A 24090-nucleotide genomic window follows, 5' to 3' on the forward strand; every position below is an offset into this window, starting at 1 on the left:
AGGGCCGGAGTCATGGCTCAATGTTTGAGCATCTTCCTAGCAAGCACAAGGCCCTAAATTAAAATCTCATTACTGTCAGGAAAAAGAAAAGAAGTTTGTTTGTGGGAGGGATGGGGGAGACCAGAGAAAAGTGAGAATACTGGGAGGTGGAACTTTGGAGAAGCAGGAGAAAAACAATCAAATTGTATCAGAAGTGTCAGGTCTACCTCTGATGTTGTGAGAAATGAACCAACGGCCATCACAGAGATGGCTACAGAGTTGCTCAGCCACAGGGCTTGTCACAAATACATACAGCAAGTATGGATAAAACAAAGATAAAAGGCACAGCAAACAGGCCACTCGTTTTCAGGGATTACAGGGGCAAGGAAGGCTAGCTCTGGAGAACAAAATCCCTGGCAGGGGAGATGGAGACTTTCCTATCTGGATCGTGATGACTGTCATATGACTTCCCAAACCTCATGAAGTTTATTTTTACCAAATAAAAATTATAACACTTTTTTTCGGTGGCTGAGAAGAAAGGCCTACTGGAGAGGACACAGGAATTACCATCTTCCCAAGTGTGGGATGAGTCTGCAGATGAGTGTGCAGATGGTACCCTGGGGAAATTTGTTTTTAAAGTGAGAGAATTTAGAGATATATAAACTTCACCTAACTCCTCCATTTCTAAATAGCTTTCACTTCATGTGACTACTAGCAAGCCTGCACATCTACTACTTCGTAACCAACTTTGAGTTTCTTACTGGTAGTTTAGGACCACAAGCACCCTCCCACCTCTGTCTCTCTTTCAGTGCTGATACTGGAGCTTGAACTCAGTTCAGGGGATCTTGGGTGCTTTCTACAGCTTCTTTGCTCAAGGATGGCACTCTACCACTTTAGCCAAAGGTCTACTTCCAGCTTTTTGTTATTTAGTGGCAGACTGGTTTTGAACTTCACCTGGAGTAGCTAAGATTACACATGTGAGTCACCAGCACTTGGATCTCCTTCTCATCTTGCCTCTCATTGGTCACTTCTGTGAGCCCATCTTTCCAGGGGAAAAACAAGTTCTTTTGTCAGATTCAATACCTATTTCCCTCTATAATGCTGTACGACTTTCCTTCCTGCTTTCTTGAACACCCTCAGAAATTAGAATCCCACATTACATTTTCTCTGTCCACCATTCTTTTTTTTTTTTTTTTTTTTGCCAGTCCTGGGCCTTGGAGTCAGGGCCTGAGCACTGTCCCTGGCTTCTCTTTTGTTCAAGGCTAGCACTCTGCCACTTGAGCCACAGCACTACTTCTGGCCGTTTTCTATATATGTGGTGCTGGGGAATCAAACCCAGGGCTTCATGTATACGAGGCAAGTACTCTTGCCACTAGGCCATATTCCCAGCCTTTTGTCCACCATTCTTGAGAGGTGGCAGATGTCTATCTTTCATACAAATAAGGTTCAATGGAATCATTTGGTACATGATGGAACAGCTATCTATATGTCATGGTAGCTGCCTGTGGCCCATCTACTTGTACTGATAATTTTGTATGGTCCACAATGATGTTATAAATATTCAAATAATCACTGACAGAACAAAGGTCCCTACCTGTGTACCAGAGCCCTGTGTCTACTTTCATAAACTCTCAAAGGCTCCCTCAAGCTACAGTGTCTGTCCCATTCTCACTTGGTCCTCTTCTCCAGGGACAATGTATCCTTCCTGTTATATTACAAATTCTGTGCAAAACTGGGCATTTACCTCGCTTCCTTATGTACTTCACAGCTGAATTGAATGCCTTTTTAAACTCAGTTGTATTAACAGTAACTGAGTAGTGATGGAATAAAAGTTAATTTAAAACTATTGTCAAAGGAACATCATGCTCCAAAACAATGTCCAAAATATATCACAAGCACAGAGAAGGCCAGGCAACGTGTAATTATATGTATAGCATTCAGATGGATTAAAAAAAAATGCCATCAGCTGAATGCTATTGGATCATACCTACTCAGGATGCTGATATTCAGAGGGTCACAGTTTAAAGCTAAGCCAGGTAAAAAGTCAGTAAGACTCCATTTCCAGAGTATTAGCAAAAACTCAGGCTGGAAGTGTGGCTCAAGTGATAAACTACCATCAGAGCAAGCAGATGAAAGGCCCTGAATTCAATGCCTGCATGGTCAAAACAACAAACAAACAAAACAAAACAAAAAAGAAAGAAACAAAACAAAAAGAAAAATGGAAAGAAAGGAAAGGAAAGGAAGAGAAAAAAGAAATCCCATCAATGGGCATAGCTCAAGTTGTCGATTTCTTACAAACCTGAAGCCTTAGGTTCAAGACTACAAACATAAAACAAAGTAAAATTAATTAATTACCATCAGTGGTTTTGCCTTAAATGTAACTATTCTATATTCAGAGGCCTAGTGGACATTGTATTGTATTAATTCCCTCAATATCATATGACCAAAAATTGAGAATAAATGCCATCACACTCACAATCATTTTCAAGTGGTATTTATATCCTACTAATATAACAAAGGGGCATCTACCATTAATTTATTTGTTGGTAATGCAGCTCCAACATGGAAATTATTGAGTGTAAGAAAAGAAACGTGAGTGGTTTCTAGCAGTACCTGGAGAAGGCTCATGTAGACTCTGGAGCCAGACTGCCTAAACTTTAGTCCCAGCTCTGATACTTGCTCGTGTGTAATCTTGGACAAGACCTAGATGCCTTCAGGTCCAACTCCTTCTTCATCACTAAAATGAGACAAGTAAATAGCCCACCTCTTTAAGGTTTGTGTAAAGATGAAAACAACAAAACATGTGGAGAGTGCTTAGAAAGGGTGCCTAGTACACACTGATGACTCTTCAGAAAGGTCCTTGAACTCAGGGCTTTGCATTCTTGGTTAGCTTTTTTTCTTTAGGGCTAGTACTCTGTCACATGAGCCACATCTCCACTTCTGGTTTTTGCTGGTTAATCGGAGATAAGAGTTTCATGAACTTTTCTGTCTGGACTAGCTTCAAAACTGCAATCCTCCTAAGTATTTAGGATTACAGGCAGGAGCCTCCAGCACACAGCTAATAGGTTTTCATATTTACCTTCTCATTAACATCAGTAGCTTTTAAAACCACTTCTTCCATTATTAGCCTACAGGCCTCTTCCACGAATTTTTCTCCTGCTTTCACATTGGTTGTCGGTCCATTCAGTATAACTCCATCCACAAGAACAGCGCTCTTCTTACTTGGCATCATCTCTTGCTGCTCACTGTCTCCTGGAATCACACAAACTGTTCCACAGACAACCTAATTAGCTCACATCACAAAACACAGGCCAAAAAAGTGGATCACTATCTTAGCTCCAAACAGCATGATATCATTCAATATGAAGGTATCATTTGGAGTGAATTTCTTATGGTACCCAGTGGCATGGCACAGTTAAGGCAGTTTCACAAAGTTCCCAGTTTGTGAGGCAGGAAATCTATCAGGTGATCCTTGCCCCTCAGAACCAAACTGAGTTAGCACACCGAGTGGATGACCATTGGCTGTGTGTCAGAACAGCATTGATAGGGAACGTTATCACTGTATAGGATAATTCCTGTGATAATGGCATTGAAAGAAAGAAAAAAATGTCTTTCATAATTATAGATGGCTTACAAAGCATCCCCAAATAAAGGATTTACTGGCATTCTCACCAATGTGCAATGGTTACTATCAGATATCTTTAAGTAAGTCCCTCTTCCTCCCACAGTATGGAATACAGCTGGCCAAGGGAAGTCTTGGTCATTTGGAGAAAAGGAAGGGGATTTTCACCTGGAATTAACACCCTCCCCCCTGAGTCCTTGAATGTAAAGCATATGATATTTGTTCTGTAGGCACATTTTACATTGTAGGTACATTGCTATATTGTGTAGGCACTGTATGATTGAGATAGCAAGCCTTCCTTCCTCTCCATGTGGAAATCTGCGTAACATTTCTGAGCCTAGAAAGAAGGAAGCTCCTTGGTAAGGAAAACACAGCACCTGGACATACACAAATTGTTCTTCCTACTAATGAATTTGTGGATTAGATTCCAGACTGAATTTCATAAGTTCCATTCTGCATTTGAAGGATGTGCATCACAGAAAGAACTGAGTGGGGCCTCGTGAATGCCTTCCAGGAAGTAAGTAGGGAAAGCTTCAAAGGCAGAGCTAGCTGCTGCTTCCAGAACCACAGTTCTTGGCTAATGGAAGTGCTTCTCCCTCTAGAGCAGAGAGTTCTGATCAGTTTCCCCATCAACTAAATTTTGAGTTCTGCATATAAAGTTCTATTTTTCTTTCCTCAGTCATTGCACTTGCTATCTGGAAGAGTTTATGTCTCACAAATGCCCACAAAACCCATTTTACTCACTTTTCCAACAATTTTCACTCATGTAAATAGAGATCTGTCCTGTGTGGTCGTGTGTGTATGTGTGTGTGTGTGTGTGTGTGTGTGTGTGTGTGTGTGTGTGTGTGTACATGCTCTCGTGCGCTAGGGTTTAAACTCATGGCCTGGGGGCGGTGCCTTAGCTTTTTCACTCAAAGCTAGTGCTCTACTGCTTGAGCTACACCCTCACTTCTGCTATTTGGTGGTTAAGCAGAGATGAGTCACACAAACTTTCCTGCCCAGGCTGGCTTTGAACTGCCATCCTCAGATCTCAGTCTCCTGAGTAGATAGGATTCTATATATTTTAAATGTCTATGACTTCTTTACCGGTAGTCACAATTATTCTACCTCAGATAATTTTCTCTTGAAGATGAACAGATTGGTAAAACCTTTGGTTCAATCATTGACAAATACAAATGGTGCCCAAGAAGACAGGAAGTGAGAAGGAACCGTGGCTGCAGAACATGAGAAGAGTGAGGTCTTTGTACACAGGCTCCATCTCACCCCAGGCACACAGCGCCTCCTCCACCTTCCCTCTGCTTCTACTACAAAGGTATCTCTGCCACGACTTTTGACACAGTCAGATGTCACAACCCCAGAACTGAGCTTTGAGACATAATGCACTTTATCAGAAGGGCTGTTCCCCTAAAAAGTTTTCAGTGTTTTAGAAACAGAATGGGAAAGAGGGGGATTATTCTGGGACTCTTGGTTATGTCAATAAGCAGAGCTATCATTAGGCAAATAAAAAGTGAGATTTGTTTTGAACCTCATTAGTAGAATTTCAGGCTTTTATTGGCCAAGGAATTACAACAGCTCTTAGACCTCCCAGAATATGTCTTCCTTCCTCCCACCCTCTTCCCCCCCACACAATATTATTTTTAAATGTCAAACAGCCACTTAAAATTAGAGTAGCAGTGAAATTTAAATCATCACTCTCTTCACACAATTGATGAAAAAGATCCCTATAATTCATACAATTGTCTAGAGGAAAATACTATAGAAAATCCATAAAGAATTGAGTCTAGTTCAGTTGTCTTTTTCTCAGTAATCACATTTTATTCTCTTGATCACTGTAATCACATGCCTCTCCTCACCTGCCCTTGCCCAGGTTGAAACCCCTGGGACTCTGTGGTCTGCTCAGGATATCATTTGAAACTCTCTTTCTCACTTAGATAGCTCAAAGTTAAGGAATTCTCAAATACTAGAGGAAACTCCCATGACCAGTATATCCAGAACCTGAGTGCTTTTTCCAGTCCTACCCACTCTGATCATCCAAATCACCATCAAATGCTTGGATCTCTGCGGAAGCCTCCTAGCCACATCCCCCACAGCTCAAAGGCTCCCCTATCCACAGAAGTTCCTGCCTTCCTGTGAGATGATGAGCTGGCACTGCTCTGCTCTCATTGTCATTCCTCATCTCATCTAAGTCAGCATGATAGGCCTCTTCCTGTCCCCCCCACTGCCCAGCCTGTGACCTCCAAGCCCTGTTGTGGCCTTAGTTCTTCTCTCAAACATCAGTTTCCAGGAGGAGTCTTCTTCAATGAGCCTGCACAGCATGCAATTGAATTATAATTCTGGCTTTTTTCTCTTCCTGCACTGCATAGCAATAATGCCATGTGACGTAGGACACCCATAGAGCAACGTGCTGTTTTAGCTGTCACCCAACAGGCCACATTCAGTAGGAATATAAGTTTGTGTCTGTCTGCCCAGCTCTAGTACATACAAGGCAGCTCATAGGGTTTCACAGACATCTTTTAGCCTCTGAGCTGCAATGCACCTGAGATCACAGGAAAGAGACTGGGCCCAATCAAGCAGGATGGTGGGGAAGATACTGAGGCAGGGTAGATCAGGGAAAATGAGGCATGAGCATTAATTCAGGAATTCAGAGACAAGCACTGTACTAAGAGTAGCTCTGTTTCTTTTGTGTCCAGAAATGCTGAATATTTCTTCATGTGTCTACTGACCATTCTAACATCTTCTGAGAAGTCTCTCTTGAAGTCTTTAGCCTACTTTTTATTGTTTCTCAAAGAAACAAATCCCAATTAATAAGTGAGGATAGCAGGGAGAAACTGGGAGAGAGATAGGGGAGGGTGAATGACATTGTTCAAAAGAAATGTACACTTTATCTGACTTGTGTCAGATCTGACTATATCACCTTTACAACAATTAATGAAAATTTAAAACAAGTAGTTCTATTTAAAACACAGAAGCTTTAAGCCTTCTACTCTCTTATAAGCTGCAATATTAGTGAAGAGAAAAAGAAAGGGAAAAAGAGCAGCTCTTTCCCCGTTTGACATTAAAGAATCACCCCCAAATAATTAGTGTGTTCTGGAAACTGAGTGAGGATACTTGCTCTGTATCTTAAGGATACTTATCCTGGAAAAAATAATAGTTGGGAAATTAGTTCCCTCTTGGTACAGAACATATGTGAAAGTTTTTCTTCTTTCAAGGATGGAAGCCTGTCTTGAAGGGAGTAAGTGAAAAAAAAAAATCCATCCTTTTTTTTTTGACAGGATGCCCAGACATCCTTAATGGGCAGGTCAGTCTTCAAGTCTCTGAGCTCACAGATAAAAGTGTAACAGCAAGAGAGACTAAATGCACCAGGTGTCACATCAAAGGAAAACACTTACTCTGAAGTGAATTTAATTTGAGCTGAACCTCAACTTCCTTTTATATCACACACACACACACACACTCTTAATGCTAAAGCATTCACTGTATTTGTTATCAGATGTGTCCATACTCATGTCTGAGTATGTACTGTCTATCTTCCCTTCACTTTGCTTCTGATAATAAACTTTTTTTAAGATGACAAAGGAGTTTTATTACTTTGCAACTTCCTTGTCCTAGGCTATCCTGGAACTAGGAGAAGCAGCAGCATCCAAGGGGGGAGTTTGTTTCTTTCTTCCTCTCCACAGGCCTCTCGGCTCTCCTCAGGCCTGCTCTGCTCACTGCTCCACTCCATAGGCACCTCTTGCTGCCTTCCTTTCTCCATGTCTCTCTTCGTCCCTTCTTTAGGGGATCCTCTGAGTGTCTCTGAACAGTGTCTCTTGCAGCTGTCTGAATATTGTTCCACTGCCTGTTTCACTTGAGAGTGACGGATCTAGTGCTGTTTTTTTGTTTTTTGTTTTTTGTTTTTTGTTTTTTGCAACTTTTGTTTGGCATGTCTGACATCCACAAGCTGGCTGTCAGAGTGGTGGAAAGTCCATGGGGCCCTGACAACCTCTCAGGGATCTTTACTTTGATGTGTCCTCAAATACTTTTCTTCAGCAATATCAAGACCTCTGTACCCATGCTCTGGGTAGAGGCTTCCTCCTTGTTAGAGGCCACCAGTCTTTTGGAAGTGCTGTCAGAACCAGCATCATCAGTTCCAGTAACTATGTGCTGTGGTCCAACACAGCTGATTGGCCAGGGAAGAGAAAAGGGAACTGAAAGAAGAGCTTGGAACCAGGTAGCCATGCACAGCCTCTGATTATTAGAGCAATCACACATAAAAGGATCTTCTCTCTCTTTCCTGTGTTCTCTATGTTCTCTGTGTTCCCCGACTTCTTTCTGGCCTCTCTCTTTTTCTCAGTGGTAATCCTTGCTCTTCCAAAGCAGCTTACAATCACAGTCTCACCTGGGATCACGCTTCCCAGTGAAGGCCTTTCAGCCCTACACAGAATGAAATTCCTGCATTCCCACCAGACCCTCCAACCCATGCTCTACCCAAAATTCCACACAAGCCCAAGGTTTGTCTTGGTTAGAGATGTAACAGCTCTTAACAAACAGTAAATCCACCCCAAATACTGTTGCATGTGGAAGTGTCTTTTTCGTTGACAAAAGATGGAAAGAAGTAACTGATAAAGGCTGAAAACATCACCTGGAAAAGAGTGCACAGTAAATGGCAGCTGATACCAGCTATCTCCATACATGTACAGCAGTGTGTAATAGAGTTTGTGAGTGACCATCAGCAAGCTACAACTGTAGTAAGTGAGATGGGCTTGGTGTGATCACATGACTATTTTGCTGGTGTGAAAGACCTGGACAAGGGACCACAATTACAGGGCTGCCCATCTGAGTCCCAGGACACAGATGACAGCCAAGTCTGCCAGCCACATGCCACACATTATTCCTTTCCACTGTAGTTATTCATGTACAGGTTTTATTTCTTGTTGATGATTGCACATTCCCACAGGGAAAAAGAGATACATGGGTCCATTTGCTGGACATCCCAGGAAACAGTTCAAACACAGGCTTCCCACAGCTGTCAAGGATTGATTGGCTATGGAATTACCTTGGAAGTCATTTTACCCAACCTACTCAGGCATTACAGATCTCTCATACACCACACACACACACAGACACACACATATACACACACATGAGTAAATGAGCTGAGTTCCAATCAGTTCCAAGTTCTCTGAACTCAATGTAATATCATCTCTCCATACCACAGATCAATCAGCTATAAAACAAGAGACAGTCTGGGTAATGCTCTACATAAACCAGTAAAGACTCAGATTCCTGGATTCCTCCCCAAATTTTTCTGTTCATAGATGGAGCAGAATTTGAACTTTGTTTTTCCCTGGTATGGGGACTGATTCCAGGGCCTCTCATTTGCTTATCAGACACTCTACTACTTGAGCCATCCCCCATCCAGTCCTGTCTTGCATTTGTTTTTCTGTTAGAGCCTTCTCCCAAAGAGTCACTGCTAAGTCCCACTGTGAGTTCCTTAACAGTGAGTTCACTTATAAGTGAGTTCCCTTATAGGTGTGTACCACTGTGCACTGTGCAACACAATGTTTTGTTCATTTGTTTTGCTAGTCCTGGGGCTTGAACTCTGGGGCCTGGATGCAGTTCTTTGAGCTTTTGTGCACACTACAGCCATGAGCCACCACGAGCACAGGGCTAATACAATCTTTTAAATGTAAGTAATGTGGACATTTTGAGTTCAGATTTAGGATTTCATGAAAAGTCAGTGTGCCAGTGAATTCTCCTGAATCCCAAAATGTGCATCTTTTTAAAATATCTGCAGTAACATGCTGGAGCCCAGTGGCTCACATTTGTAAAAGAGGAGATCTGAGGGTCTTGGTGTGAAGCCTGATCAGGCAAGAAAGTCCCTGAGATTCTTATCTACAGTCAACCACCAAAAAGCCGAAGTGGAGCTGTGTTTTAGGTGGAAGAACTCTAGGCCTGAGCAAAAGCTCAGGAACAGAATCCAGGCCCTGAGTTTAAGCCCTAGTAACACACACACACACACACACACACACACACACACACACACACACACACACACTGCAGTAAAAAATAAAAGCAGTTTCCAAACTTCATTACTCCTTACGTCAGTGACTCCAATGACAGACCATTGGGATAGTCACAGGGATCCTCCCAGGTGGAGGTGGGATGAAATCTGCCTCTGTGCCATTTTACAGCAAGTGAGCAGACCAAATAGATCAAATTTCTCCCCCATGGGACTCCAAACCTAGTGAATAAAAACTTCTATAAATTCTCATCTAAATTTTTCTCTCTCCTTTTTTTGGGGGAGTTGTAGGACTTGAACTCAGAGACTAGGCACTGTCCCTAAGGAATTTTGCTCAAGGCTAGGTCTCTACCACTTTGACCCACAGCTCTACTTCTAGTCTCCAGGTGATTAATTGGAGATAAGAAACTCATGGATTTTCCTTCAGTGGGCTGGCTTTGAACTCTAATCCTCAGATCTCAGCCTCCTGAGTAAGTAGGATCACAGGCATGCACCACCAGCACCCAGCTAACTTGCTCATTTTACCAGTTAAAACTGCCACAGTATTTCTAATCATTTTTGACAGCCCTTAATCCCCAGTGGGATCCCTTTGTTATCCTTGATAGAATGAGGCACTGTACAATACACTAAGCAAGGCCTCACCACCTCTAAACAGGTGAATGCACAGTTCTCATCTCTGGATACTGCTAATTCTCTTTATCTGGATTTCACTCATAGCTCAATGGATTCCCAAGATCAAGCTTTCAAGTTAGGTGGATCAAAGTCAAATCCTATCTCTGCGGTCTATGACCTTAACTACAGTTTTTAAATCCCATATCATCTGTGTTTCTCAGCAGCAAAACAGAGACATGGCCAAGGCTCTTGCCTTAAGTCACATGGTAATACACCCAAGGCTCAAGGCAAGTGCCCAAACAGTGTATAGAATGAGCAGCCAGTGCAAATGTGACTGAGTCCATGTGAACTCTCACAGCACTCAGCTAGAGGTTACACTAACAGCATCTGGTTTTTGTCAGAAAGTCTGACAATTAGAACAAAATATCCCATCCAAGTCTCACATTATTAAGTGAAAATTAACAACAGAAAAATAATGTTTGCTTCTAATATACAGGAAAGGAAGCTCAATGGATCAAATAAATAAGTAAATCCAAGCACCTGGCTAGAAGGTGAAGAAACCCTCCAGAGCCCTTCGGTCCCTTCACATGGAGACCAAAGGAGGCCCAAGAGTCAGAGCCTAGAGAGCTCAGGGGCCAGCCCATATGAACTACAGCCATATTTGAATGGTAATGATGAGTTAAAACTGCCTTCTTGCTGAACCTTTAGACTCACACGTAGGTATGGAAGTATGCCACAAGGCCTCTGTTCTCAAATGACAAGGCTTAGAAAGAACATGTGGGAACATGGCAAAGGAAGACTGAGTGTTTAAAAGTGAACATCTTTTTGTTCAGAAATTTTTCAGGTATGATGCCTCTTCTGGGCTTAAAGAATGGATGCTTAATTTCACTGATTTCTCTGGCCAACCTCAGATCCTCTGCATCCCTTTCAAATCACACTTGTTCAAAGCCACTCTTGCTGCCTGAGAAACAACATACCAATAAACAATCTACAGAGAAGATGACTTAAGGGTTGGGAACATGGCTCAAGTGGTAAAGAAATTGCCTAGCAGATGATAGTCCTCAAGATCAAGTCAAAATAATACTAAATACGAATACTAAATACAAAATAATCAAGACAAAAATAATACTAATGATGATAGCAAAACAGCAAACACAAGGCAGTTTGTGCAGAAACACCAGCAATTTGCATCATGGCAGCACATGACAAGTGTGAGCGTAGCTATGGTGTGTAGCCACCACCCCTGGCTTGGAAAAGGCTGCTACACATAGGAAATCAAAGAGTTAAGTAACAAAACCATGCACACAATTTCCTTAGTCTCATTTTTAGAGTTAAATTTTCCTGAGCTGAAGTGCACAGTGAATGGATCATTTTTAAATTCATATTTTCATAAAGACATACTCACTGAACTTCTACTATGTGCAAGTCCTTGTTGGGAAACTTCAGATATGAATCAGACACACAGATAATGACTTCAAAATCCAGTAAGCAAAAGAAGATATAGTTAGGAAAACTGGAGATTCCATTCAGGAAGGATAAAGTGTGATAGCTAAAGTCAGGCAAAATACAAATTGAAATTCAGCACTGCTGAATGCAAAAGTCAGAAAGTCTCTACTACAGGTGGCATCCGAAGTTGCTCTTCATGTAGCCACTCTGTGAGGGTACTGGCTGTCAGTACACCAGGGTGTGGCATGCTCCTGGATGTGTTATGAACAAGGGAACAGGAAAATTCACATTGCCTTGAGCAAAATTGTTGGATATGGGTAATAAAGAGACAAACCGATGAGTAATCAAGGCAATTGCAGCTTTTCCTAAATGCTTTAGAGTAAATGACCTGATTTAGTAAAAGAAAAACAAAGATCTATTCAAGATTTGGTTTGATTAAAAGAGCTCTGGAAGAGGAGATGTTTGAATTAACTGATATGAGAAGACAAAGAAAGGTCCAGAAGAAAGAACCAGAAAATGAAAATAACCAACATATTGGCTTCTTCAAGAAACAGAAAAATAAGGAGGGTGCTAATGGCTCACACCTGTAATCCTACCTACTCAGGAGACTGAGATCTGAGGATCACAGTTGAAAGCCAGCCTGAGGAGACAAATATGAGAGAAATTCATCTCCAAATAAGGTGTGGGTCAATTGACAGAGCACCAACCTTTAGCGAAAAAGCCAAGCAAGAGAGTGAGGATGTGAGTTCAAGTCTCACTACCAGCACAAAAGCAAGCAAACAAACAAAAAGAAATAGAAAAATATTGGCAAGGCCCAAGTGCAAGGAAAAGAGGAAGGAAGGAATAAAGTAAGGCTGGGAAGGGCAGACTGGGGGCAAGTCAGGTTAGCTTGTATTTTCCTCTAAAAGCAATCAGAAGTCACTAAGGATTTAGACGGTATGAAGAGGTTTTCATCTGTAAGAGCTTATTGTGCAAGCCATATAAAGATCAATGTGGAAACACGATACTTCTTACAAGGCTACTAAAAAAGACCAGGCAATTTGGGAAGATGACTATGGCCCGGCAGGGCACAGGGAGAGTGAATAGTACAACTTGGAAGCATTTGTCTGTGAAGATGAGGAACTTGCTGACTAATTGGGTGTGGGGAAGAATGAAAGAAAAGACTGATAACTTGGAATTGGGATCTAAATAATGAAAGGAAGTTGGTGATCACGGCAACTGTTTCTAACACAAGGAAAGCTGAAAAAAAGACTAGTAGGCTAGAGCTGGTATGTTCAGGTCAAGGAGGGGTATGACTGAGTCCTAGGAATTGATTATAACAGGGCAGAAACAAAGAGTATGGCAAGGAGACTTGAGATCTAGAAAGCATCGGGAACTTAGCAAAGAAGTGTGTGTGTGTGCACATATATGGGTCTGATTGCTTGTGAACTTCTGTTTGTTGCAGGGGCAGCATCTGTAAATGAGAGAATGAACGTGCTGTGGAGAAGGCATGGGGACAAATCCCACAGATGGTTGCAGGAGGTTAGCTGCCACCAAGGAGGCCTTCTCAGAATCAGGAAGTGCTGCAGAAAGTTGTGTTAGGTGTCGGTATAACCATTACAGGAAAATCGAGAACTGAAGGTAAGCAGAGTGCCAGAAGCTCACACCTGTAATCCTAGCTACTCAGAAGGCCTGAAATCTAAGAATCAGTTTGAAGCCAGCCCAGGCAGCAAAGTCCATGAGATTCTTATCTCCATATAATCTTAGCTACTCTGGAAGCTGAGATTTGAGAAATATGATTTGAAGGCAGCCCAGGCCTGAAAGTCTGTGAAACTCTTATCTCTAATTAACCAGCCTAAGCCAGAAGTAGAGGCATGGATCAAGTAGTAGGGTTCCAGTCTTTAGCAAAAGAGCTGAGGGACAACACCTAAGCTCCAAATTCAAGCCCTACTATTGCCTTTCCCCTACCCTACCTCACCACCCCACCCCACCCAAAAAAGAATTAGAGTCAAGGAGACCCAATGGCAGTAACCGAATGAGGCAGTGAGAGCAGAAACAGAATTCAAGATTGTAGATTTGTATCTATTTTATCATTTTTCTTGCAATAAGATTACTGAACCAAGCCCTGTAACTATTTATGGTATGAGGATAGGTTTGCTTTTTTATATTTTACCAAGTCCGTATTCTAAAATGATCACTGGATGACATGGTGACAGAATAAGACAGAGAAAAGATTATTATTGTATGTACTAGCTCCTTTCTTGGCGCACAGATGACCATAAAACATTTCTGGAAGTGACATGTTGCCATTGCCTAGGTTTTATTTTATGAGATCCTATTGTTAACATGCAGGATATCAGTTGGATGGCTCATATTGAACTGAAACAGCACACTAAGTCACCTCCTTCAAAACATGAGCCCCCAAAACCCAACCCAACATTGTAGAGGACAAGCTCTCTATATGGAAGCCTCTGAGACAGCTGGCTCTTCTCCTCCAATGACTAACAAATACATGGGATATCTATACTCACTTATTTTTAATTTCCAAATGTGCTCCTTCCATAGGGTACCAGGTAACCTTCTAGGGAAGGTAGATTTTCAGCAACAAGTATTCCTGCCACTTGAGATAGCATTACTTGACAATTGGTTGGCATTATATGTTTAGCTCACCATATCAATAGGAAGCTCACCCCATCTCCCCTTCAACACATTTCTGATTTGCAAGGCTTGCAAAGCAGTGGGCTCCCTGAAGGAACTGGATGCTGCATCTTCATTCTAAAACTCCCTTCCCCATTCTTCAGCTCCAGTCTGGAGAACTCTGCCTTGCTTGAAACATTTTAATCTGATTCAGCAATAGGCACTACACCCTGCTACAGTACATCTCCCAGTGACTGTACTCACTCCGTCTTTCATCAGTTCTTCAGTTTTAGTGTTTCCCTGGTAGTCACACTTCCTGCTGGTATTTTCCTCCTCTGTCATCTAGGTTGCTTATGCTCATCATCTTGTCTTCCATCTCCTTCACATATATTTCTGAAACTTCAGATAAGTCTCGCTGTTTTATCAGTGACTCATGCTCTCTGATTAGTGTTCACACAATGAACTAGTGTTCATTGTAAACTTGGTGGTGCTGTGTGTGTATGCTTGTGCATGTGTATGCGCGCGCACATGCCAGTACTGGGGCTTGAACTCAGGGTCTTACACTCTCTTAGCTTTTTCACTCAAGACAGCTATTATGGGGCTGGGAATATGGCCTAGTGGCAAGAGTGCTTGCCTCGTATACATGAAGCTCTAGGTTCAATTCCTCAGTACCACATATATAGAAAATCCCAGAAGTGGTGCTGTGGCTCAAGTTGGCAGAATGCTAGCCTTGAGCAAAAAGAAGCCAGGGACAGTGCTCAGGCCCTGAGTTCAAGCCCCAGAACTGGCAATAAATAAATAAGATACCTTGATAATAATTACCACACTCTACTGCTTTTCCCCTCAGAAAAGGTAAGCAAGAAGATTGCTTCCTGTGTCTCATCAACCACACTAAACTATTTGGACACATATTCTGTACTCCTTGAGCAATAAGCAATTATGTTAGAAGCATGCATTAAATTGCAATGTGCTGCAATTTAATATCTAGTTTTAAAATCAATTTGCTTGAGTGTTGACTTGAAGATTTTAAATGTATTCCAGTTAACCAGCAATTTAAATGAAAATTTAAATAATGCTATAAATGGGTGCCCCATTTGCATGATCTCTTGATTAACTGTGATGAGGGTTCATCTGTGCCCAGGGCTCCACCACTACCTTACAGACAGAAAGAGGGCAGTTGCTCTCAGCTCTCTTGCACCTCAACATATATTCTGGGACAGTCGCTAGTGGTCTCTTCAGATGCAGAAAACCAAACTGGCCCAAGCTTCTATTTGGTATTACTAAATATGGTTGGAAAAAGCACACTGAGAAGCTGCTTAGAATGGCAGTAACAACTCTCCAAGGTATTTTTATCTTTAAGTAAAAATGAATAGTCTACACTGCCTTCTGGAGAAAGAGAGGGGACTGTTAACTTGCAGGGTTGATGCATTACTGGGTGCTGGGTACAAAGAAAAGGCCAGAGCTGAGCTCCTGAGCAAAGCAAAGGAAGGGATAAGGCCACCATCAACACCACCCTTCTCATCCTGTAGGCTCATCGAATCTTCCTTCATAGAATCTTCTAATTGGAGCAAATATTCTAAAATTTTCACTTGCCCAAGAGAAACTATTAATGGTTGAAGCTACATTCTAAGTGATATTGCTTGCAAAGGAAATTCTAGAGCTATGAGTGCTGCATATACATCTCTGAGTTACCCTGATGGTGAGAACCAGAGTACTGGTGGAGCACCTACAGAGTTTATAACAACAGGCATGGGTTATGCCTAAACTGAGACCCACTTTACCACAAGTTTGTATCCATCTAGAATAAGTCTCAAGGATTAAACTCAGGGTCTGGGCACTTTGCCTTACCTTTTTGGCTCAAGACTGGTGATCTGTCATTTGAGCCACCACTCCTCTTCTGGCTTTTTGCTGGTTTATTGGCAATGGATTTCCCTGACTGGGAAGACTTTGAAGTGAAATTCTCTAGATCTCAACCTCCTGAGCAGCTAGGATTATAGATATGAGCTGATGGTACAAAAATTACTGTTTTTCTATTTTATTATAGTCTAGCCTATGACCACAAATTATGCATATTCTTCCCAGCAATATTATACAATAATTCCTATCAGATAATCTCCCCAAGTCCAACCTATGACTGAATTAGGCTTGACGTCCAAGATGTCATGATGTGAACCAGGTCTTCAGGAAGATGAGGCTACCTAATTGTAGCCAATCATGGTCCACGACCATAAATTTAAAATGTAAGTAATTAGATACAACAGATACACACAATAGTGCTACAGGATAATACCACAGGCATGTCCAAGAAAAATGGGAGACTCAGGGTAATTGCTTCCCCATAGCTGTTTTTAAACTCAGCCTACATAGATGACACATGGTAGACAAAGCCTGATTCTGTTCTCTAGGGTGTTTTTCTAACCCACAGAAGCAGCTAAGAGGTCAGGCCTCTTTGATAGCCTTGGAGGCTCAGGCAAGCTGACAGGTGGCAGCCTGTTCTCACTCTCTTCTGCCATTCTCTGGCTCTAGACTGAGAGATGACAGCTGCACGAGGAAACAGCTTCCTTTCTCTAGGCCTTGCTACAGTCACAGGCTGTCACTCACCATTCCTGGATTCTAATGTTCCTCTGCCCATTCCACCCTGACAATTCTTACATTTCCAGGATAGTGATTTCCAATTTTACTGTACAGAATTTGGTTGGATCCACCCACATTTGGGTAAATTCCAATTCATGTAAGAAATTCCTTGTTCCATAATCCTCCTTATGCAAACATGCTGTGGTTTTTAGTCTTCATAATAACTAGGCAAACTACATACTAATCCCTCCCTTTTATAGACATCACCCTAAAACTGAGAAGATAGGGAGCCTGTTCACATCTAGACAGCTAAGAGGTATCAGAGCTCAAATTTGAATTTAGGTTTATCTGATTCTCAAGTTTGTTCTTATAACATTTATTTTTTTTATGAAAAGTGAGGCAGTGGGGAATTTTCTTAAGGAAAATACTTTGCCTTTTTCTATGATGCAGACTTTTGTTGTGGCTAATTTCATAGTCACTCTGCTTAGAGAGTGGGGATTATGCCTCAGTGGCATATTGCCTAGCATATGTGAGACCTTGGGTTTGATCCTGAGTATCACACACACTATCTTACTCATTTCTGGATATTTATGCCTCTTATGATGTGATCAGATGTGGTTTTAGCACACCGTGGAGTGAGAAGCCAGGAAAACAAATGTCAAATGTCAAGGCTGAGAAAAATGCAAGCGTTTCAGGGTGATTCTTCAGGTATCTCACTTTGTCCAGATGCAAGCTGGGAAATTACCCTGTTAGGATGTCCACATTCTTTGCCTGGGGCCTTTCTGTTTTGGCCAGAATCAACTCTATCTACTCACACAGCAAGCCTAAAACTCTGAAAAGTTAATTCCCATCCCTCAGCATCCCTGGAACAATAAGTGACAGAAACGAAAGTCTAAATGTCCAGCTCTCTTGTCCTTCAGATGGGATAACTCTGATGTGTGGTTTCTTCAGCAATATCAGTGTCACCCAGCAAGATTAAGCTGTGGACACTCAGTGACAACTTATTTTACAACACATTCTTCACCAGCTGTCTCCCTACAGTCGCTTTACAAAGTCACCGTTTACACATTCATCCTTGATCCAGAGTCTGCTTTTAGAAAGCTCAAATACAGGAAACAGTAACCAATTTTGAATGCCAGCGAACCAGTTAGACTATGTATTATGCACCCACGTTACATGCTTTTGCACAAACCTTTATAACACCTTGAGATGAGTACCGCACTCAGTCTATAAATAGAAAATGAGCATCTGACAGGTTAATTAACATCTCTGGAGATCACACAGTGGGATAGTAAATCCAGAGATAATATTAAAACTATAAATGATTGGAACATATCTTCCCGTTCCACTAAATTGTGCAACCTCTCTCCCTAGGGAGCGTGGATGAAAACACACAAACCAGTAAAAGAACAATTAATGGATGAGATGACATGTTGGATTGAACACTTCTGGGAAAAACTGTCATAAGATTTAAACTTTATAATTATTTTCTAAAATTCCTTTTAGTTGTGTTATCAACATGAAAAATAAAGACCCTGAGTAATATTACAAAATTCAATTTTTCATAGATTTTCTTTATCCTTGATCACTTCTTCATATAAATTATTGTCTTGAAATAAAATGAGGCTAATAGCATAACAATGTACCACAATGAAAATAAATGCCCCATAAAGGAGATATGTGGCTTGCATGTACTTTTTTGGTACACATAGACATCTAAAAGAAGATATGTCATAAAATACCAATTAAATCTTCATTGAATTTTTGTTTGTCAATAAAAACTATTAGGAGATCAAACCACACAGCACTCAAAGTACTGAATTAGATTTAACTTATCAGCTATATACCACAAACAAAAAAAAGCCTATTTTTTATGATTTTTTTTGCCAGTGCTGGGGCTTGAACTCAGGGCCTGAGCACTGTCTCTGGCTTCTTTTTGCTCAAGGCTAACACTCTACCACTTGAGCCATAGCACCACTTCTGGCTTTTTCTGTTTATATGGTGCTGAGGAATCAAACCCAGGGCTTTATGCATGTAAGGCAAGGACTCTACCACTAAGCCATATTCCCAGCCCAAAGGAAGTATATTTAATAGGCAAAATTTGAAATCTGCAAATTCAAAATTTGTCCATGCCATGCCAAATCAACCAAATGTATTTTAATATTTAATAATGGTTTGTTAAACCTCAAGTAATTCATACTTGTTCTGTCATACTTAGCATTAAGAAGTTCCTAGACGCTGAAATTTTTACCACACACTAATAAATGCTGACTTCACTGGCATATTTCAAGGTTGATTTTATGCTTTTTAAAATTATCTTCTCTAACAACATATTCATAAATAACATTCTACAGGCTGTGATATGGCTCAAATATAGAGTATTTGTCTATCAAGATGGACTTCTTCAATCAAAATCCCAGTACCACTAAATGAATGAGTAAATGAATAAACAAATGACTAGAATAAATGCATAGGGAGTTTAGCTTAGTCTCTTTCCGAGTCATTCTGTGGCTGCATGTGCTTTAATTTTCCTGCTAACTGAAACTCTCAAGTAAATGCTGCTCTCAAAATGCCTTGATACTCTTAACAATGATCCTATAGCTAATGCACGTTTGTTAATTGAGTTATTAATTTGTGTAATTAATGTGGATCATATTCCAAAATGTATAAAAGTAGATTCTGCACTAGTGGCTCATGCCTATAATTCAGGCTGAGATAGAGGATTATGGTTTGAAGTCAGCTTGAGTAGACAAATCCAAAAGACTCTTCATTTAACAAAAAATAGTAGAAGTGGAGGTATGACTCAACTAGTAAAACACCAGCCTTGAGCAAAATGTTAAGGAACAGCATCCAGACCCTGAGTTCAAGCTCCAGTACTAATATATAGGGAGAGAAAGAGAGAGAGAGAGAAGAGAGAGAGAGAGAGAGAGAGAGAGAGAGAGAGAGAGAGAAAGACACAGAAACAGAGACAGAGATAGAGACAGAAAGAGTATGTACAATATGACTGGTAACATTGTTCATCCATTTTTTTCCTCTCATAAAATGAAAAACAGACCAGGTACCAGTGGATCATGCTTATAATCCCAGCTATTTGATTTGTTTGGCATCATGGTTTGAGGCCCACCAAGGAAGACAACAGTTTGAGAGAACACTCCACTTCATCAATGACAATATCCATTATCACAGCTACTGGGGAAGCCCAACATAGATGGATCATGATTTGGAGCCAGCCCAGGTAGAAAGGTAGGAAGTCAGATCCAACTTCAAAACTCATGAGCAAAAACCAGGGCTGGTGTTGTGGCTTAGCAATAAAAGCACTTGCCTAACAAGTGTGAGGACCAAAATTTATACCTCAATGCTAAATGTTGCCAAAAAAATAAAAAATGGAGAACATTTTTGCTAAGGATTACTTACTGTGAGATGTTCCATCAGCAGACCTGAGACCCAGTCTAGCACATTGGTATATTTGAAAACTGTACTCCTCACAGACAGAGCCAATGATAATGGGAATAGCAATGATCTGGCTGACACAGCCAACTTCATTTGCTTCATAGCTATTTGTAGTTCCATTACATTTATGGCACATAGATGCAAGGAGTAAATGTGATATATTTGTTTTGATCTCTGATTATTCTTATCTTTCTTCTGAACCTCCATTACTGGGGAGGGGTGACAAGTTTGCTTTATTTAGTACAATCTGTTTTCCTGTCATCAAATAGTTCCAGTCCCCTCTCCTAACATATTCCTGTTGGCCTCAGGTGTATGAGGAGAGAAGTGTATCTTACTGAGCTCCAAGGCAGAAGGAGAGTGGTGGAGGTCTTAGATCTAAATGTCCAACCCTGACTGGGCATGCCACTTGTCTCTATTCTACATGCCATTCCCACTCAATAGTTAGGGGGAAAGCCCACTCGTGTGTTTCTTTCCACTATGGTCAGAGACTGTTGGTCCTGAGATGGTGCCCCTTGGCTCGCAGTGATGGTTCCACCTTGGCTCTACACTGGGCTAATGTAACATCCCTTCTTGACTCCCTGATAGACTATATCAATCAGTAGGCCTTTGTCCTCACCCTCATCAGAGAAGAACCCTGAAACTACAGGGTACGTAACTCATAACTGCCATCCTTTGAGAATAAGCAGGCTTCTGAAACCTGCCTGAGGAGCTTAGTCCATAATCTCCTTCACCCAACACCAGAGAGTATTCACCTTGGCATTGTTAGGATTACAGGGTGTTTCTGAGTTCCCTATGCTATCCTCACAGACATGCTTGGATCTCAGGCACTGAGAAATGGAGGATGGTTTACAGCTCTTGCTTCTGTCTTTTCCTCTCCCCATTATCATCATCTGTGTGGGTACCCATAAAATGTGCTCCAGATTATTTTCTCTATCCTGTGGACCAAGTTCCATGATCTTAACTCTTTGGGTCCACTGGGTTTTATTAAAAAAACTAAAACTATTTATATGCTGTATTCCAAGGCAAAGTCTATATTATGAAACTATCATTTAGCTTGAAGCTTTTTTCTATACTGCTGCGATCTAAATAGTATGTGCCTTCCTCTTTATATTCTACCTACACAGTTCCTAATCTCTCTTCAGAAGACTGGCAGTTGGAAAAGGCAGAGCAACTCAGAAAGGCAGTCAGAGGGAAGCACAGCCTGTGTTTAAAAGTATTACTATTTATCATAGCCAAGAAATAATAACCAGCCAAGATGCCCTTCCATGGATGAATGGACCAAGCAAATGTGACATACATCCATGATGGAACTTTATTCATCCATTAGAAAGAATTGTATTGAACCATTTGTAAATAAATGGAAAGACTTGGGGAAAATTATGTTAGGTGACGTGAGGTTCAGAAAGGCAAAGGATGCATGTTTTCCCTTACATGTGGGAGCTACATTTAGCTTATAAACTTATAAGTAAATACATAGAGTGTTATTCAAGTGAATGCAAATGTATTAACTGAAATATGGTAGATTCAAAGGAGAACCCAAATAGTATAATTCCTTAAAAAGACAAAGTCAAAGTTCACCAAAATAAATACCAGGAAGTGGGTACCTGAAAAAGGTGGGATGGACTTAAGGGGAAAGAGGTAAAAGAATGAAGAGGAGAATAGGAGGACAATGCAGGAAAGGATAAACAGGCTTTGCAATTATTATATTAAACCAGTGCTCAAAATGCCAAGATACACACTCAGAAAAGCTATACTTGTCCAGGGAGTATTTCCATTGACTGTCTGTCCCTTCTAAAACCCATGAGGAAACTTTATTGATGTTGTAACTTTACTAGTGCTGGAATCCTAGAGAGGCAATTAGGCCTTTCTTAGGCATAGGGAGGCTGCTATTATTAAAGGTCAAGTTCTGCTCCTTCCCCTTCCCTCACACCTTCTTCTCTTGGGAGGACACACCACAAAGGAGTCCATCAGACTCCTGCACAAAGACCAAAGACTTAGTACTTCTTAGAGTTAAGAACTGTGAAATAATAAATTTCTACTCTGAATAATGTCCCCGTTATGTGTATTATGGCATAGCAGCACAAAATGAACTAAAACAGGAAGTAAGTAAATTTCTAAATCGTGTATGAATGTTTCTATACTTAAATACTTTTTAGGTATACATTTGTATTTTAAATTTGGTGCTTCTTACTCCTCTGGAAAAGCCTGGATAAAACTTGCCATCTTAACCATTTTTAATTTTTGTGCCAGCACTTAGGCTTTAAATGAGAGCCTGTGCTCTGTCCTTTAGATTTTTAACTCACCACTTGAAACACAGCTCCACTGGTGGGTTTTTAAGTGGTAAATTGGAGATAAGGGTCTAATAGACTTTCTGGTCCAGGCTGGCTTTGAAGCACCATTCTGAGACCTTAGCCTCCTGAGTAGCTTAGATTATAGCTTTGAGGCACCAGCCCCTGGCCCTATCTTAATCACTTTTTTTTTTTTTTTTGTCTGTCATGGGGCTTGAACTCGGGGCCTGGGCACTGTCCTTGAACTCTTTTGCTCAAGGCTATCTCACTACTACTTTGAGCCACAGCGCCACTTCCAGTTTTCTGGTGGTTAATTGGAGATGAGAGTCTCATGGACTTTCCTGCCCAGGGTAAATTTGAATCACCATCCTCAGGTCTCACCCCCCTCAGTAGCTATCATTACAGGTGTGAGACACCAGCACTAGGATTAGCCATCTTTAAGTGTAGAGCTCAGTACTATTAAGAAAATTCACAGAGGAAGAAGGTGGAGGTGCAACTGGGGACAGAGCTCTCTCTAAAAAAACAGATCTTAGGGGCCCAGTGAATAGTCTGTTTCTACAGTCACATCAAGTGAGCCGTAATAGTACAGAGATTTTTGCCAGAGAGGAAAAGTACAGGCAGTCTGCTTAAGAAGACAAATTTGAGCATACACTGGGGGTGGCAGCCACAGCTAAGGTAACACCCAGAGAGAGCCAGGGCAAAGGCATCGGCCAGAGTGAGTGGGCATTTCACTCACCTCCAGTGTAAACTGGATGACTAGGAGCAGAAATCCACATCCTTGCAGTAAGTTTGCTTTATTTCCTCAACAAGTCTGCAGCATCTAAGCTAGCAACAGAAGCAGGAACAGTTTCAGATCCCTAAATGACCCCAAGGCAAAATATACAGCTGTATTCCACCATCAAAACTTCATTGACAGGAAAAAACAAACAAACAAACATTGTTTCCCACACTATAACATTTCCTCTTGCCTTCTCCAACTGTGTTGCTTGCTTCAGTTCTGCGCAGGAAGAATCTTTAAAATCAAGGCTTTGTTCCAGTTTTTCTATTAAGAATGATAGAAGTTAAAGGTCTTCTCATTTCATTATATGATGGATTTGTTATTTGGTTTGGAGGAATTACTTAAACTAAGTTGTATTTTAACACATACTCCCCATAGAGTTTCTTATGCTTATTTATTCATACAACTCCATGCAATAAATATTTATTGATGGAGAAAGGAAAGAAATACTCATTTCAATATGCCAGCTACTTAGCAGAGCTCTCTCCATCCATCCTCACAAAGATCATGAGATGTTGAACACTGTGAACACAGCTCCATTGAGCTGGTAAGGGGAATAGTGTGCACATAGGGGACCTTGTTATATTTGTCAGAACCTGAACTCTGATCAAGATGAGATCAAAGCTCAAAGCTTGTCCCCTCACCTCTGCCACTGCCTAAACAATAGCGTGCTATTGGTCCTAGAGCAAGGTGACAAAGTACACAGTGGCCAAGGTGTTCATTT

The 24090-nt window shown here is 41.1% G+C and overlaps 1 protein-coding gene across 1 annotated transcript in view; it reads right to left on the reverse strand.

Annotated features, from left to right (window-relative positions):
• Gadl1 (glutamate decarboxylase like 1) overlaps positions 1 to 24090 on the reverse strand; it is a 176460-nt gene that overhangs the window by 146129 nt on the left and 6241 nt on the right. The window contains exon 2 of the mRNA XM_048348605.1: positions 3059 to 3231. Coding sequence (XP_048204562.1) covers positions 3059 to 3231 — 173 coding nt within the window. The remainder of the gene's footprint in view (positions 1 to 3058; positions 3232 to 24090) is intronic.

The sequence above is a fragment of the Perognathus longimembris genome, chromosome 6 (assembly GCF_023159225.1).
Source record: "Perognathus longimembris pacificus isolate PPM17 chromosome 6, ASM2315922v1, whole genome shotgun sequence".
NCBI classification, from domain to species: Eukaryota; Metazoa; Chordata; class Mammalia; order Rodentia; family Heteromyidae; genus Perognathus; species Perognathus longimembris.